The 18172-nt window shown below is 36.5% G+C and overlaps 1 protein-coding gene across 1 annotated transcript; it reads left to right on the top strand.

The window, feature by feature from the left end:
* The first annotated feature begins 4762 nt into the window (after window positions 1–4762).
* Window positions 4763–16973, top strand: LOC121411902 (meiosis-specific nuclear structural protein 1-like). The gene is made up of 8 exons (XM_041604790.1): window positions 4763–5185; window positions 6298–6519; window positions 7436–7666; window positions 8558–8787; window positions 10159–10375; window positions 11455–11685; window positions 12890–13150; window positions 14280–16973. The coding sequence occupies exons 1-8, from the start codon at window positions 5183–5185 to the stop codon at window positions 14382–14384; spliced, it is 1500 nt and encodes a 499-aa protein (XP_041460724.1). The 5' UTR covers window positions 4763–5182; the 3' UTR covers window positions 14385–16973.
* The last annotated feature ends 1199 nt before the right edge of the window (window positions 16974–18172 follow it).

Below are 18172 nucleotides of genomic sequence, written 5' to 3'. Positions count from 1 at the left end.
ATCATCTGGCTACTTGGTAATCAAGTACTTAAAGAGTAATTTTTTTATGATGACTAGTATTAGTATTCCGCCTTGACTTGGGTAAAAAAAAATTAACACCATGCACGAGGGTATTTCAGTTGTGTCCAAACAATTTGTATGCGGGAAGCATATTGTCCAGTATGGTTAGAACTTAGAAATAAGCATCAATTACTTTAGAATGGGCAAAATTTTCATCACAATGAATAAATAAAAATGCCAAAGAAATGCCCAATAGTAGTTAGACACAATAGGCATTATTTTTTTTTTATCTTTGCAGTTTTTATTCGTCATAAAAAAATAATCAAAATATACAAAACATATCGTTGCACTTCAATAAAAAGAGAACATTGTATAATTACATACAACATAATCTTAATTTACAAGAAAATTGTACCCCAGCGCTGCCGACAGGACGATCCATTAATCGAAAAAAAGGAGGGTACGGCCATACCTAACGGTCCAGAGTCGACCTGGCGGCATCGCCGGGGTATAGCGCAACCAAAAAAAAAAAAATTATGACATTTTCATGTATTAACATGACTGGAAGCACCACTACAACATGAACAGAAGATAAAACAAAGTCACAAAAAAGGATAACACAAAATATGAATCTACAGTGGTTACAATTTATGCAATATAAAATACTTGTTTATGTTTTGCCATTTTACATTGTGTTTATTGAGTTTGTTTTCTTTTTTGCAATAATTTCTTCGGTAACTTTATAAGATAAAAGATAATGATTAAATTGTTTTAAACTAGGGAGAGTCTCTTGGTATTTACATCGCAAAATGAATCGTTTACCAAGTAAAATTAGAAAATTAAATGCTAAGGTGGACGGAGTAAGTGGTTCTAGTAATCCAAATAAAACAGTTTCTCGTGAAAGGAAAATAGGACTAAAGTCAGTCACTCTCGTACGCAACGCATTCCAAAAGGATGCTATTTTAGGGCATACAAAAAACAAATGATCCAATGTCTCGGGTGTCGCATTACAAAAAGAACATAATGCATTGGTTTTCTTTCCTATTTTTGTGAGCCATTCATTTGTAGGTATTAAGTTATTTAAAATTTTATAGTGTGTGATTCGAAGTCTGGTCTCAATAGCGATTCGTAATGGAAGAGTGAACAATTTGGAAGTCTGTTGCCTATCGATGTTGTAAAGTTGATTAAAGTGAGTAAACACCTTGGAGGTTTCAGAGTTATTAATGTTTAAAAAAGTGCGATAAAATTGCTTTGTCGATATATTCTGAATTTGTCTAAATGCAGATTCACAGAAAAGAGAAGGGAAATCCTCAGGTTCTTTTACAAGATGATGGTAGTCTTGTAAAAAGAAAACTTTCCATTTCCCTGGCATTATTTTATAGCAATCTAACAATTCAAAATACTCAGTAAACTTTAACCCCCTTTCCTTCGCTTCCCTCCAGCGTAGTGGGCGTCCAAATTCATCTAACATATCAGTAATTTTGGTGAATCCCTTTTCTTTTATGTTTGGTCTATAGATAGATTTTCCTTTAAATGTGATATATTGATTGTTCCATATAAACTCATTGGTAATATCTATTTTCCTTTCCAATAAACACCATGTTTGTAAAATGTCCATCAACCAATTTGACACTTCAATATTCAAATATTTCATATCAAAATTACAATAAAAAATGTATTCTCCACCGACAGGTGACAACAATTCTAAACATATACCTTTCCAGCCCTTCGAAGTTGAAGAGAAAAGTCTCGAAACCCATTTCATTTTCTGAGCTTGAATAATCGATTTGAGGCAAGTCATCTTTAACCCCCCCCCCCCCTTCATCGTATTCTTTAACCAAAACTTCACGTTTTACTCTATCAGGACCACCCCAAATGAATTCATACAGCAATGTGTTCACCTTATGAATAAATGAATAAGGTATAGATAATATGCTGGCTGCATGCAGCTGAGAGGTAGCAAAAGTTTTTACAATTTGGATTTTCCCGTATAATGATAAATTCCTGGCTTTCCATAAATTTAGTTGAGATTTAATGTTGGATAAAATTCTTTGTAATTGCGCCATTCTATCCTCAAAAGAGTAAGAGATGTCGATTCCAAGAATTGTCAAAACGTTAAAAAACTTTATATCTATTGGTATAGATGGCTTTTGCAAACTGAATTGTCCTATAAACATTGCTTTCGTCTTATCGTAATTCAGTGAGAGTGATGAACATAATTGAAAATCATTTAGAGCTTCCGTGAGGTGATGATACGACTCAAAGTTTGACAAATAAACCGTTATGTCATCGGCGTACAGAGACAACTTAATTTCATGAGTATTTTTTAATCTTATTCCTTGAATGTTTTCATTTTTTCTTATGTTTATGGCTAGCGTTTCTATAGCTAATATAAAAAGATATGGAGATAAAGGATCCCCCTGTCGTATTCCTTTTCCTACCGTAAAATATCCAGTTGAGACGTTATTGTTCATCACACAGCTTTCAATATTTTTGTAAAGAACATTGACAAAATTGCAAAAATTATTTCCAAAGTTAAAACAATTCAAAACTTCTATCAAAAATTGGTGGTCCAATGAGTCAAATGCTTTTTTAAAATCGAGGCTTAATAAAATACCGCCCAAACGCTTAAGCCTAGTATAGAACATTGTCTCAAGTACTGTTCTCACGGCTTCACCTATGTATCTATTTTTAACAAAAGCTACTTGATCAGGATGAATGATAGATGGTAAAATATTTTTCAGTCTCTGTGCTAAGGCTTTGGAGCCGATCTTGATATCAACATTTAAGAGAGTTATGGGCCTATAATTTTCAATAAACATTTATGTGTTTTAAGTGTAATTATGCCTTGCCTCTGTGACGTAGACATCATTCCTCGTTCAAAACTGTAATTAAGAGTATCTACGACCAACGGTCCAAGTTTGCTCCAAAAATGACAAAAAAATTCGACGGTTATTCCGTCGTTACCGGGTGATTTGTTCTTAGCCATGGCAAATAAAAAAGAATTAAGTACATTCCGAAAGAGTTAATTCTTTCTCGCATAAGTCACGCTGGTTTGGCGATAACTTGGGTATACAATTTGACTCCAAAAACTTACAGTTATTAAACAATTTGGGGTCTTCTGTTTTATATAAGTTTGCATAGAAATTCTTAATGTGAGTATTCACTTTCAAAGTATCGGTTAAAATTTCATCCCCTACTTTTAGTCTTTTTATTGTTGAACTTGCCTTGTTGGCCTTTTCCAAGTTTAAAAAGAATTTGCTGTTTTTTTTCTCCATATTCTACCCAGATTGCGCGGGACCGGACTATTATACCATGAGTTATACGGTCCATGTGCACTTCATAATCTAGCTTAGCCTTTTCATATTCGTCAACATATTTTTCACCATCTTTATCCACCAAAATCTGAAGATGTTTTAATTTCACTTCTAACTCCCTTTTCTGCTCTCTTAAAATTTTAGCTCTATTCATACTATATTTCCTAGAGAATAAACGGATGTTATATTTCAGAAATTCCCATCTCATACGTATGTCTTCAAATTGAACTGATTCGGTTATCCAATTGTCTATATTTTCAGACATTTTTACACGAAACTGTTCATCATCTAAAAGACTATTATTAAATTTCCAGTTGATTGACAAAGGTCGTTTCTTTTGTGAAAATTCGATAATAAGTATAATTGCAGAATGATCTGAACTCATACCGGGTATGATATCAATACAATAGGCATTATTACCCTCATGGAGCTCTTTCACCCAATATTTTTTAGATAACGATAAAAACAGTACAATTCAAAATTTATGATGCCGTGTTCGGGTCTGTTTTTTTCTCACTACCACTTTCCCTTACAATATACACAAGGTTATTGCTTATCCTGCTATAAAAGTAAACTCTTTAAACAGTTGGGTAAAAAATGCCCAACTTACGTTAACCAACCCTGGGCAACATACTGTCCACAAATATTGGTTAAAATCTGTCTAATTTGGGTAATAAAAACTGATAATTGGGTAATAAATTTGCTCAATTGGATAATAATTGCCCAGAATTTTCCCAACATACATTACCCAACACAGTGGACAGTATATTTTGAGTGTGTCAGGGTATCACAGAATAGGGTACACGCCCTTCCCTGTCATGTACATTTATAGTAATCGCCTCTGAATATGACTGATGATACTCATGTAGAGTGGCCAGTTTAATTCTTACATTTTTAATTTTTATTTGTCCTTTATTTTTTTGTACAGCCATAGGACCGCTTTAAAATACTTGATCATATATATATATATATTATATGGCAGTAGATAAAGAAGTGAGCAATTTTCATTATTCTCAGTTTATATCAAATGTTAATTTTTTCTTGCTTTGGTCAAGTTCGGTGATAACAAATCTCCGATGATTATAGCAATAAATAAACTGATCAGATGTTCCATTAAGGTTGGTCCCTTTCCGGGGTCCCTTCTCCTTCTCTTTCTTCTTCTTCTTCTGCTGCTTCTGCGACGATAAGATATTGAGTTAACAGGCGAGAATTAGGTCAGGCGAAACTTCGATGCCAAGGACTTCCGACAGAAAACCTGTGCTCGCTATTAACACGAGATGGCGCTGGACTTCAAATTTTCACTGACAGTTTAGTATCTCGGCGTTCGCGAGATCAGCCGCTGTCTTGACGACACACAACAGGTTTTTCGCGATCGCGAGCGCGAGCTAGCTAGCTGAGCTGTACGTGCAATTTCAATGCATTCGTAATTCGCATTCAAACTCCAATGGCAATGACATGAGAGGAGACTGTGCTTGTGTTGTTCATGCTGATCAGTTTTTGCAGCCAATTTCCAGAAAGAAATGAACTCTTTTATTCTTATTGGAGGTGCAAGAGATATCTGTAACATCACAAGACAAGACCTATCCAAATTGAAAAAAAAAACTGATGACTGGAAGCAGCAAAAGAAAGATAAGAAGAAAGGTTTGAATTAATTTGAAGAAGGATTGTGAAATTTGTGTGACTCCAGACCAGACTCTCATTTGTCAACAGTGTCAGTGACACTGACAGTGTCGTCAGTCATCAGGAAAGGAAAACCCGGTAAAAACTCTACCAAGATCCAAGCCTCAAGCCAGGACAGCTAACAATCTAATTTACTCCTAACACTTAGACTTACACTTACAGAAGACAGTCAAGAGGTCGTCAACATGGTGAGACTCGCTAAGGTTAATTTTTTAGGTCTAGGTCTACTGACTTGTGGACCCATGGCAGTGCCAGTGAACATAAACAGGGGGTTCATTCTGGGGGACTGACGTCTGGACATTTGATTAGTGAAAACCCATGTGCACTTAGTTTAGGTGGGAGAGCAGCCAGAAGAGAAAGACAAAAATTGTTTTGGTTCATGGAATATTCTTCAAAATGTGAAATTGGGTGATTAACATAGGGGGGCTGGAGAATCAGCGGCAAGGTGTATGGGACTCCCATGTGAATTGTGTACGGGGAGTCTAACTTACAGCCCTTTGTTGAAAAGTCAAGTCAACCCCAGAAAAATGTTGATTTGAATAAATAGAGAAAAATGAAACAAGCATAACAACACCGAAAATTTCATTAAAAGTCGGATGTAAAAAAAAAATTATGACATTTAAAAGTTTCGTTTATTTTTCACAAAACAGTGATATGCACAACTCAGTGACATGCAAACGAGTCAGTTGATGATGGACCTCACTCACTTTTTCTTTTTTTTCTATTGTTTGAATTGTACAATATTTTTTACAGATTTGATGATAAGGACTAACATGATTGAACCATATAGTATTAAACCATTCTAATTCTACATTGTCAGGGAGGAATTAATCGTTGATTCACAGGACAACGGAGAAAATTTGAATATTTCATGTAATAAAATACAAAAGAAGTACTGAGTGAGTGATGTCATCAGTCTCCTCATTTGCTTACTGACAAGGATGTGAATACACAATTTGTGAATAACACATTCGATTTTGATGAAGTTTTCAGTGTTACGTTTGGTGAATTTTTCTCTTTTTATCTACATAAACTTTTAGTTGGGGTGGACTTGTCCTTTAATTTGATAAATTATTAGACTGATGAAAATTAAATGAAAAAGCAAAAGAGAAAGGGAGATGAGAAGAAGAGAAGAAAGCTCGGGAGACAATCTAAAAAAACAAAAAATTTCAAGATCTAGGCCTAGATTCTAGTAGTATTAGAATATTAACAAAAGAAAATTAATAAACCCCTGAAACAATTTGATAGGAACTAGACCTAGTCTACTTTAATGCACTAATTCCCATGTTCACCTCTGCAGACGACTGTCAGGAGACAGAATTTGACGCATGCAACTCAAGAGCGCATGATGGTGCAGGCCAGACAGAAGGAAGATGCCAGGGAGGACCACCTGAAAAGACTAGCCAAAGAAAAAATATTAGAAGCAAACATGGCCAGTGAGGAGAAGGTGGAGAACAAGAGATATATCAGGAGGCTCCAACAGGAAGACATGGAAAGGAACATGGCAGAATCTATTCAAAAGGTAAGAACGAACATCTAGGGGTCCATTTCATAAAACTCGTTATGATAACAAATTTACAATAACAGACAAAAGCTACTGAAATCTTTAATCTGATTGGTTGATAGTAAATTTGGTATTGTGTACTTATAATTATATCAAGTCTTTGTGAAACAGGACCTAGATCTAATGCTCAAAATTTCATTATTTGGAGCTTAAAAACTGAAAACTGGTTTCATGGTGAGATGACAATAGGCTAGGGGTAGGGAGAAAAATATAGTTAGGGTATACAAGTTGTATATAAAAATCATTAGAGAGATAAAGACAATTTAAAATTAACAACTCTTTCTATTGATTGTCTGTGATTACTCAAAAAAAATTCTTATAGTATAAGTATCAGTCTAGCAGATAAAGAGGCACAAGATCTAAGGATTTTCTATGATGATCAAGTTTGAAGAAGATTTGCTAGCAATATTTTTAAAAATGTATAATCTGAAAGATATCAGAGAAATTTGGTATTAAGGGTAAGTAGTCCAACACAGTGGATGATTTCAAGTCTGGTGTTGGTGTTGGTTTTGGACTTTGGATTGCTACCCCTTGCTCCAAAACCTATTCTGAGTTTGTAAAACTGATCCAGATCACACTTTTGACATCTCAACAACTAGTAAGTGACTTTTCAGGACCATCTTCATTTTATGTTTGGTGTTATGCTTGTGTTAGAATTGACCTAGCACCAACACCAAAAGGTCAACACTGAACTTGAAATCACTCATTGAGTAGTTTTGCATTAACATCAACCAAGGCAAAGGCACTTTGTGAAATATGATACCATACCAAATCTCCTGTGACGTACATGTATCTTGTTGAAGGGCTTAATGATTTACCCTAGAACCCTGATAGCAATAAACCTGTAAATCAAGTTCTTATCTTCCCCTCTCAGTCTCAGCAAGAGAGGATCCAGAGGGAGCAACAGATGGAGCAGGAGGAGCGTTTAGCCAACAAGCTCCAGCAGCTGAAGGTGGACAGCCAACGCAAGGAGAAGGTTCGCCAGCAGATCAGGGAGAACAGTCTGGAGATCAGGGAGCTGGAGCAGAAGCTGAGGGCAGGTTACATGAACCGGGAAAGGGCAGCACAGATTGCGGAGAAGGAGGCAAGCAAATATGACAAGACGGTGAGTAAAATCTAATAGGTGTGTCTGGCTGTAAACTTTGAGCAGCTAATAGAGTGCATTATAAAATTAATTTGAAATGTGTGTAATAGTGGTTCAAAATTTCATTGAATTTCATTGAATAGCCAAACTGATTGTGGTACATGTACAGCTCGGGAAATGAATAATTAGAATGCTTTCCTCATAATCTCCCATATGGTACATGTATGGTCTGTTTAACAAAAATACACACTAGGGGAGACCAGGGTTAGTTGGAACATGGGGTAAGTTGAAATATTGTACTTTTCTTTAATGCCTGTAAAATAAATTTATGCAATACTGCCCTCAATTTATTGCAATAATGATTCAACACTGTTGTATTATTAATAGCAATAAATTGAGGGCAGTATTGCATTAATTTATTTCACAGGCTTTAAAGAAAATTACAATGTTTCAACTTACCCCATGTTCCAACTAACCCCGGTCTCCCCTATTATGTATACAGGGAGAATCTGACATACAGATCTGTGCAAAGAACTTGTCATTGATTAGGAACTTACAATTACGTGCCGATTTACCCTGTAAGTTCAAATTGTTTGTTATGATCAGTGATGATTGTATCGTGTTGCGCTTGATATATTACAATGATGTCTGTAAGCACTCCACAGGTATTCTTTATTATTACCTCCCCATGAGATTCGGAAGGCGCAAGTTGTCAATGATTGCAACACCTTATTGCTAAACTGTATATTAATGCTTTTACATAGTGCTTTATACAGACTGGAAGTGTGTCTCTATTAGCCCTCTTCAGATATATCACTACACTTTGTCATCAGATTCAAATGTACAATCGTTGCAGAACTCCGATATCGTTAATCTGTACATATGTTATCACTTTACCTTTTAAATCACTAGGCAAGAGACGCGGACATCGCTCGTCTGATGAAGGAGGAGTCAGCCCGTGCCGAGGCCGAGGATCAACGCAAGCTGGTGGAGAAGTACCAGGAGAGCGTGCGTTACCAGCAGGAGCTGGAGAAACAGCTGGAGGAGCAGGAGAAGAAGAAACAGGAGGCCTATGAGGAGTTCTTAAAGGAGAAGCTCATGATAGATGAGATCGTCAGGAAGATCCACGAGGAGGATGAAAGGTACTTGTTCACTTTTATTGTGTTCATACACACATTTCATTCTTCATCAAGCCATCCTTTCATTCTGTCATTCTACTAGTATCATTATTATTTATTCATGCATTCATGCCTCATTATCTCAACTACTGTTTCCATCTCCGTTCACAAGCTCACCTTCATCATATTTCCATCCCCCAGACCAGTTGTGTAAATATTGACCATGCTGTATTACCCCCACCATGAACAACCCCTTGTTCAACTCCATCTGTTTATACTTTCCTTATCAATATGCCTTCCTCCGAATATTATGTAACTATGTACATTGAACTATATATTGTAGTTTAGTATAGAGAATAAAGTCAGTTGTGAATGTAACTCCAAGCCAAGCAGACATGCCTCGTTATTGAGTTCAAGTGTGTATTAGAGTCAGAATACACATAAACAAAAAACTTTCTCCTTAAAAAGTTGAAGATTTAACAGTTAAGAGTAATAAAAAAAGAAGGCAAGCCACTATTTTGCCTTTTGTAGAATACTAATGTTTTTAATATTCCTTAATATTGTTTGGGACAGATTTAGGGGGTATTTCTGAAGAGTATGCGATTTGGGGAATTTTAAGGGCAATAAGGACTGTTTTATTTTTTTGAGGTGAATTTGCCCATAGCCCTTGTGTATTTCTGATGCTGGCATTAATCTACTTTTTTTTGGAATGGCAGATGTAATGAGTAAACAAGGAAAATGTGAATAATAATGTAACTTTCATTACAGGGGACACGTACCTATAGCTATCTCCTACTAGCCTTTTCATGATTCTCGCCGAAGATTAATTTATTTATTTGTGCTATTTTTTTAAGGGGGGGATGGGCTGAACCAGTTCAAATTTCTAATCAAGGAGGAGTCAGATCCTTTTTGTTTCAGCACTGTCATGGTTTTGGAAACCGTAGACTTCATGATTTATTCATTAGTCCACATTACCAGACCCCCTACAGAGAGTGCCTTCCTCTTCATTCCCCTGATATGGGTTTCATAAATGTGTTTGTTACTTACGATTGACTTTATGACTGACCGGCGATCCTTTCTTGTGTTTGATGATGTCCACCAGATTTTCCTTCATGTTGTTTTAAATTTCTACGAAAGGGTCACCAGTCGTTTGTAACGTCGCTCGTAAGTTACAAACAGTTTTATGAAACACCCACCTGGGTTCCGTAACACAAAAGTTAGCGATTGATCGTACGCTTGATTTTCACGATTGATTGTACAGTGTAGTCAATGGAATCAATCGTAGAAACATGTTCTACGATCATTGCTAAGATTTGTGTTACGGACCCCTGGTTCCATATTTACGAGCTATGGGGCGTATGAGCACTGACATTCTGCTAACCTTAACCGATACAGAGAGAGGGAAATCTACCTTGAGAAGCAGCATGCCACCAAGCGCTACATCGAGGAGGATGCCGTCGCCCGACAGAAGTGGAAGGACATAGAGAAGCAGAAGATGGAGCGAGAGAACATGGAGATCCTGGCGTTTGCCACACTCCAGCAGCAAAGGGAAGAGGACAGAATGGAGAACAAGAGATTGCAGGAGGAGGCCAAGGCATCCGTTCAAAAGAATGTAAGTCTGTTCATCCATTAACACCTGGGGGGGGGGGGCATTTCATAAAGCTGTTTGTAAGCAAGGCTCCACACTAACCCTTTTTTTCTACTGGTCCAACCAGTTCATGTCGGACCAGTAGATACCCAGTTTTTCCATTTTTACTGGTCCAAACCTAAAATATACTGGCCCCCAAGAGAAAGAAAAACATAAAAAAGACTTTGAGTTCATTTTGCTGTCTTAATTGTATAGTCCCCCCCAAAAAAAAAAAATAAATAAATAAAACATGCAAAAAATAGTACACTCACACAATATATTTCACAAGCGCCATTTCTCAATTTTGGAGAGCCATTCTTTAAGATAACAGAGCTATTTTTTTTATTCACAAAAGAGGAGAAAATATCATTTGTATCAGTTTGATATATTTTTCACTGGTCATGTCGGACCAGTAAATCTGGCTATTTCTGAAAAGTTACTGGCCCGACAGCAATTTTTACTGATCTAGGACCATCGGACCAGTGCCAGTGTCATGTGCTAAAATACTGTTTATATTGTATATTTCTTATGTTTACTGTTTTGTTTGTTTTTGCCTTCATAACAAAGAAAAATATTTAAAAATACTTTCAGTTATCCCAGACAATTATTAAAAATTTTAGTGTCAAATAAATTAATAAATTGGATGTGTACTGTTAGGGATTTGTGCCCCAGTTGGCTATCTATATTTAAACCTCAACTTTAAGCCAGGGTTCATTTGAAACATCAATATAGAATATGGGCCAATGTATGAACTGGTTTAAGTTTTATCAGCTCCTTTTAGTGGTGTGCAATATTGGGTGGCATTGAATTAATGTTTCAAGGTAAAGTCTGTCCATCTCAGCAAAATGTTGCTATTGTTTAAAAGATAAATTGCATACATGTAGGCATAGCACTCAATTTTATCAAAGTCTGCTGTAGAATAAGAAAGTATGTGGCATTTCACATATTTTATCACAAATGTTATATGCACAGTACAGTGATATAGGCAACTGAGGGGGCCAAAGATGTCACACAATGACCATTTGTCATGTATTTCACATTGATCTTCTCCTTCCGTCATGCAGTTGAGCGAGGAGATTGCCAGGAAGCGTGCCATGGAGGAGGAGATGCAGCGGGTCCGGGATGAGCTCTACCACGAGGAGCAGGAGGAAGCAGTGCGTCAGAAGGAGCTGGCGGAGATCGAGAGGCAGATCCGCCAGAGGCTGGAGCTCCAGAAGACCTACCAGGAACAGCTCCGGCTCAAGAGGATGCGGAGGCAGGCCGAGCTGGAAGAGGAGGAGGAGTTCAAGCGACAGGTAATGTCAAAGTTACTCTCTTGCGCGATTCAAGTTTCTTAGCATCAAGTTTTCAAACATCCATGTTCTTGAATACACAGAGGCGTGTATAACTCGGTGGTAATAGCTCAGTTGGTATATCAGGGACCTTGATTCAATGGACCTGGGAATGACTCCCACTTGATTAGCCATTTAAGTAAGCCAATTATCCTCATTACCAGGTTGATCGGAGAAGATCTTAAGCCTTTGGTCCTCTGGTTGCTTGCTTGCTTTCGATCATTCATGCTTTTTCTAGCAATTGGTAAAAAAAAGTCATCACCAAGCATATACATGTATTAATTTTTGGTTGGGGGGATGGTGAATGTTGGCATGAGTTTGTATGCCTTCTCTCTCTTTGAGTTTTTGGAAACTTTTCAAACTATTGACTTGAAATAGAAATTGAATATGCATTTTTATATTCTTTTATTTCTTTCAATAAATCATGGCATGACTCCAAGTACCATCTTCCGCTTGAGTTTTTGAAAATGTAAAACTGAGCTGCATGACAGTTCATGCTATCGGCAAATCCCATTGAAATAAAGCCCTGGAAGTGACTATGGCATTATTAGCGCAGTTGGAAAATGCACAGTCGCTAGTGCGGCCACCATTGTCGTATCTTGAAAGAGTTACAATGTTTGGGACTCATTAGATTTCTGCATGAATATCAAAGATTATAGAGCTATGTACTTCTTGATAATTGAATGCCTCAAGTCGGTAATCAAAATCTGGTAAACGTTTGATTTGTGTAAAAAGTAGTATTCAGTTGCCAATTGTTGGTAAACTGATCTAAAGGATCCTTTGTTCGAGTTTATTCCCAGGCGTAATGTCATGCAATGCATGCCCTGGTGATGTTTCATAATCGGTGGTATTCAATTATAGATAACTTGATAATAACATTATTTATTTCGTATCATTCATTGTCTATGCTTTTGTTCACCACCAGAAAAATACATGCCACAGACTTCAAATTTTTGCCAGTTATTTGTCAAATTCTCATTCTAAAGGATTCCATTTTAGACAATTAATCCATGTTGTCATCTGTACACAATCATTTATTAAATCTATTAATCAAGACAATAATGTTTACTCTATTGCTTTCACAGAAGATAAGTATAAGTTGAAATAACATTGACATCCTGCATCTCTTTGTACCTATCACACCTTATAAACTATGTTTTTTGTTCAGATGCTGGCTAAGTTTGAGGAAGATGACCGCATCGAGCAGATGAACGCTCAGCGTCGTCGCATGAAACAGCAGGAGCACAAGCGCCGGGTGGAAGAGCTCCTCAGAGACCGCCGTGCTCAGTTTGCGGCAGACAAGGAGCGTGAGAGGGCGGAGCGCGAAGAGGCGGAGAACCTGGAGAAGCTCCGCATGGAGATCATCGAGGAGGAGAGACAGAGGCTCCTGAAGGAGCATGCATCCAAGCTCCTGGGATTCTTGCCAAAGGTAAGCTCCACCTTGTATGTTGAGGGAGTCATCAATGTCATCCAGGGGGTGTTTCACAGAGATCCAAGTGTGACTTGAAAGTCACATGGGACATGACACATGGGATTCACATTATCGCGTATCCATCAATCATACTACATGTTGACTTATGATGTGTGCATTGGCGTATAAACATGACTCTGAGTCGTACTTAACTCTTTGTAAAACAAACCCTGGAGAGCTATTCATAAAAAAGGATTCGTCAGTAGTTTTCTCTGACAGGTCCTGTTTTGTCTTGCATTTACCATAATAATAGTGCCTCTTAGCCAATAAAAATCAAATACAACAAATGTGGATAAAACACTATCCAGGAGTACGTCATTGCCTTTTTTAAAACAAACTGATGCTCAGGCGCTAGTTTCATAAAGAGTTACGACTTGTAACTTAGTCATTACAGCAACTACCATGGTAACAGTGCTCAACAGCCAATCACAATCAAGGTTTCCAATGGTAGATACATTCATGGCAAAGATACAATTGTAAATCTTGTGTGAATTGGGCCCAGGTCTTGATGTTGATGGGGCCTCAGAATGGATTTACAACAGAGCTTTGTTAAAAATGATTTCCAATAATATTGTGAAAATTATTTACAACTGGGGCCTGTTTCAATCAAGATTTGCAGCTATGGTACAGTTGCCATTAGGGCTACTATCATGGTAGCAGCGATTGCTCGATGTGGATTATAAATTCCATTTTAATACAAGGCATTGTCAAAAGACTAAATTGAATAGGAACATAGACAATTGGACTGGTTCTGAACTTTCATATGCATTTTACTAGGGGGGGGGTATTTTGTGGCTACTAGTCAACCGCAATTATGAGAGAAGCTTGGGGGCAATCTACAAGGGCACAATCAGAGAAATCAGGCTTTTCCCATTAAAGATCCAAATTCAAACACATTTATTCATTTTGTCTATGTATATTTTTCTATTTGTTTTTTATATTTATTATAATATTTCCTATATAATTTCTTTGTATGCCTATATTCGTATACCAATAAATCTTGGAATACTTTGTGTTTTGGGACGAAAAAAAAAGTTGTTGACCCTTGAAAGTAATTGTTCTACGTCTTTTCTCTGTTTTCCTTTAGGGAGTTATCAGAGACGAGCATGACTTGGAGCTGTTTGACGACGATTTCAAGAGGAATTACAGTGGCCGACAGAGGGACATGTACAGTGCAGATGGCTGGGAATAAATAAAACATCAGTTTACGTTAATGAGTACTAAAAAAAAATGAATGAACTTGAGATTAAAACTTCTTTTGCTAATCTCCTAGATGGATGGAACGATCGATGTTCCACCTTGTGGTCAACAGTGATTAGAACAGAAACAGACAAGCTGTGATAAAAGAAAATCAATATTACGTCTCGACGTTGGTGCATTTAATTTGGGAACAGTCCGATCATGGACGCCCATTCCGTCCAACTTGGTTAACTTTGGAAAGTTTTGTTTGTCTTTTGAATATATTGAAAGGGAGTTGAATCAATCACTCACATGCAGAGGTTTAAAAAAATTAAGCAGGTATGGAAATAACGTAAATATCAAACTCATTCTAATATCTTGACATTAGGACTACTTCTTAATTCTGAGAATGCTTTAAGTACAATCTTGGACGCTCTTTCCATCCGATTTTTTTACTTATAGGGAGGCTTTGTTTGTCTTTTGAGTACATTCAAAGTAAGCTGAATTAATCCCTCACATGCCGATTTCAAAAGAGCAGATGTGAACATGATATGAATAGTCCATGGGGTATGACAGACAAAAGTTATATGTTGCGCACCACTTGAGTTCCATATAAGTAATGCTTGAGGTAACACTAGCAAATATGAAAATATAAGTGATTCAAAGTGATGCTTTGGATAAAAGTCAAAGTCACGCTCCACTTGATTTCCATAGCAGGGTACATGCTCGAAAAATTTATGATGGGACATGGGTCAATTCATGGTGGATTGAACAACTTTTCAGTTTGCATGGCATATATGTCACTGCTAACCCCATTTTGCTGGGACTGAAAAATCAAGATGGTGTAAGGACACCATACTTAAATGAGCTTATTTTCCAGTAGTGAGGTGAACTTCTAGTCTACGGATATATGGCTCATGCGTCGTATTGCCTGAAATGGGGTTACCTTGAATATATAAAAAACTCTACCCTCCAGAAAACACTGGTGTCTTGTGCCTTTTATGTGTTTAATTTTTCAACAATAATATAGTCTCAAATATATAGATAGTTATGTACATATTGTATGGTATTGGAAAGGGAATGAGATTTTGATATTGGTTAATTGATTGTGGATTTTGTTAATATATGTATGTATATCTTTGTATCAAGACTTTATTACTTTCAAATTAAGTGGTATTACATTTTCTTTATAACTTTGTAGTGTTGATGTATACTCAACATTCCCGTATAGTTTCTGAGTATAAGAGAAAGGGATCTTGTTTTCGTCAGATTGATTTGAATAAGATATCTGAAAAGGATTAATTTCTTTGACTTGAATAAATATTTCTTTATGTTTGATAATAGTTGCCAACTGCCTGAAAGGAATGGGCGTACCTATTCAGGGTCTCATAACACAAAGATTAGCAATTGATCATATGCTCGATTTTCATGATTGATATTGCATTGTAGTCAATGCAATCTATCATCAAAATTTCTTCTGCAATCATTGCTAAGCTTTGTGTTGCAGTAGTCGGCATATGGTAAATGCTAGCACTAAGTTAAATCTGTTTGGGCTAGACACCAAAATCTTGAAATTTTTTTTGACTAACTCTTCACTTCGCATGTTTATGTCTAAATTATTGTTGCACAATAGGTTATTTGCTACGTTGACAATTTCTCCAGGCTTTATTTGTGTCTAAGATATAGGATTATGGTTGCAAGATGGTTTTATTTTAAAGGTTTTTGGTTAGGTTAAGGCCAGGGAAAAGTGTTAAATCCAGGGGTGATGTTGGTCATTCCATAAATTTTTGGACTTGACAGCTGAGCAATTGTCACCAGAGCAAACAAGATGAAAAAAGTTCTGAACCAGTTAAGCTGCCGTTAATCATCCAAATCCACACTACTTATAAAAACTTCATGCTCATAATTCTGTGTAATATACGTTATGAGCTATATGTTTTACATACATATTATATGTTTCCATGATTTTGTAATAGATGGGGAATTTATGAAAGTTTAAAAATCTAGCAATTTCTGATATGTATGTTCTATTTTTATTCATGGGTAGCTCCGAGTATTTTTTTTAGGGGGGGGGGGTCTGATGCAGTCTTATATCTCATCGTGTTTCCTTTGCTTGTTTTGAGAAAAATCATAAGGGGGAGTGGCGAACCCAGCCTTCTCTTATTATTAGATATACATATGATTGAAGTTATTATTTGCAAGGTTTGACTTGCGAAATCTGTGAAAATTATAACCCTGTACAAATTACCATTATAGTAAACAGCAATATTTTTGGTGTCTCTTCAACATTGTGCTTATTATTCTTAAATGAATGTTCAGGCCATGAAAAGCCTGGAGCTAACACAATCTTATCAAAATATCTAGTTATAGACATATTAGAAAAATATAAATCATTAATCATGATGAAGGAATAGTGACAGATGAAGTCACATGTATCTGAAAATTAAACCAGTACATGTATGTCCAACTGTTGGTGAAATGTTAGTGTAAGAATATTCTAATGCTTATAATAAGCATACAAATAATTTGAAAAAATATGTAAATAATATTGCAGTAAGTACATTATGTAAATTTATGTCATTAAAGAAAAAGATATAAAGTATATTCCTCAGTTTCTTTTGTTCTCATTTTTTTCTTCATGAAAATGATTTACAGTCCTCTGTTTATTTTTGTCAAGAAAGCAATCATAAATTCTGTCCCAAAGAAACTCTTGGGCCTGGATTCTGAAGTCTGGTTTAGCTCTGAGTCCCGTCTGACAAAGAGTTGCGATTGATCCAATCAACCACAACTATGGAAAGCCAGCACAGTCAAAATCTATCATCATCATATATTATGCATGTTCGTTCAAATATTTTTCTAACTATGATGTATATTCATACATTCGTTGTTTTCTTAAAAATTCAGTGTGCTTCTCTTTGTTTACAAAGGACATTGTGCAAATGGTATAGATGGATTTCCATATAGCTAAAGTTGATTGGATCCATCTTCATCATCACCATCTGGTATGGGATGAAGGCGCAAGCCTGTAACTCCCGGTCGCTTCTTGTAGGATTGGTCACTGAAAACTACTACTTCATGAGCTTGCGTGAGGAGTCATGGAAGCTCAAAGTGCTTTTTTTGCCAAAATATATCAATACATATTTCCTTTCTTTTAAATTTGTCTGTTGTTGGCATTTGTATTAGGTTTTTAGGAAGACTATTCAAGTCATTGATTACTCTTCTACTGAAAGACTTATTTCTCACATCCAGTTTGCTATGGGATTTCAATAATTTCATGGAGTGACCTCTTGTAGAGTTACTACCAGACTTGGAGAAGAAATGGTCTGGAGAAATGTTGACCAATCCATGCATAATCTGGTGGACCATTATCATATCTCCTCTCCTCTTTCTATAATAGAGTCAGTATGGCAGTGAGTCCAAACTTCGCGCGTGTCCAAACTTCGCGGACGGTCATTATCTCCAAAACTAGCCAATATCCTTAAAATCTGACATCATCAATGTGAAAAGCGACCTAAAATTACCCTTCGCTGAAAGTTTCTTTAGGATTAGTCCAGTATTCATGAAAATATTGGCAAAAGATCGGCAAACTTGTCACCGTTAGCGCCCGTTTTGAAGAAAGCAACAAGCATCACGATATCACCATTTCACAAGCAGAAATCATAAAAAATGTGAGTTAAATGTGGTACTAACCGATTCCATAGCATTTTGCCATCAATCTGATATAAATATTTCACTTTTTGAACTTGATTCTTTGTTTAAATCTCCACAAAAGCTTTGGTGCGCGAAGTTAGGTCACACTTT

Source organism: Lytechinus variegatus, chromosome 3, assembly GCF_018143015.1.
Source record: "Lytechinus variegatus isolate NC3 chromosome 3, Lvar_3.0, whole genome shotgun sequence".
NCBI classification, from domain to species: Eukaryota; Metazoa; Echinodermata; class Echinoidea; order Temnopleuroida; family Toxopneustidae; genus Lytechinus; species Lytechinus variegatus.
Note: the sequence above shows the minus strand (reverse complement) of the source record. Positions and strands in the feature narration are given on the sequence as shown.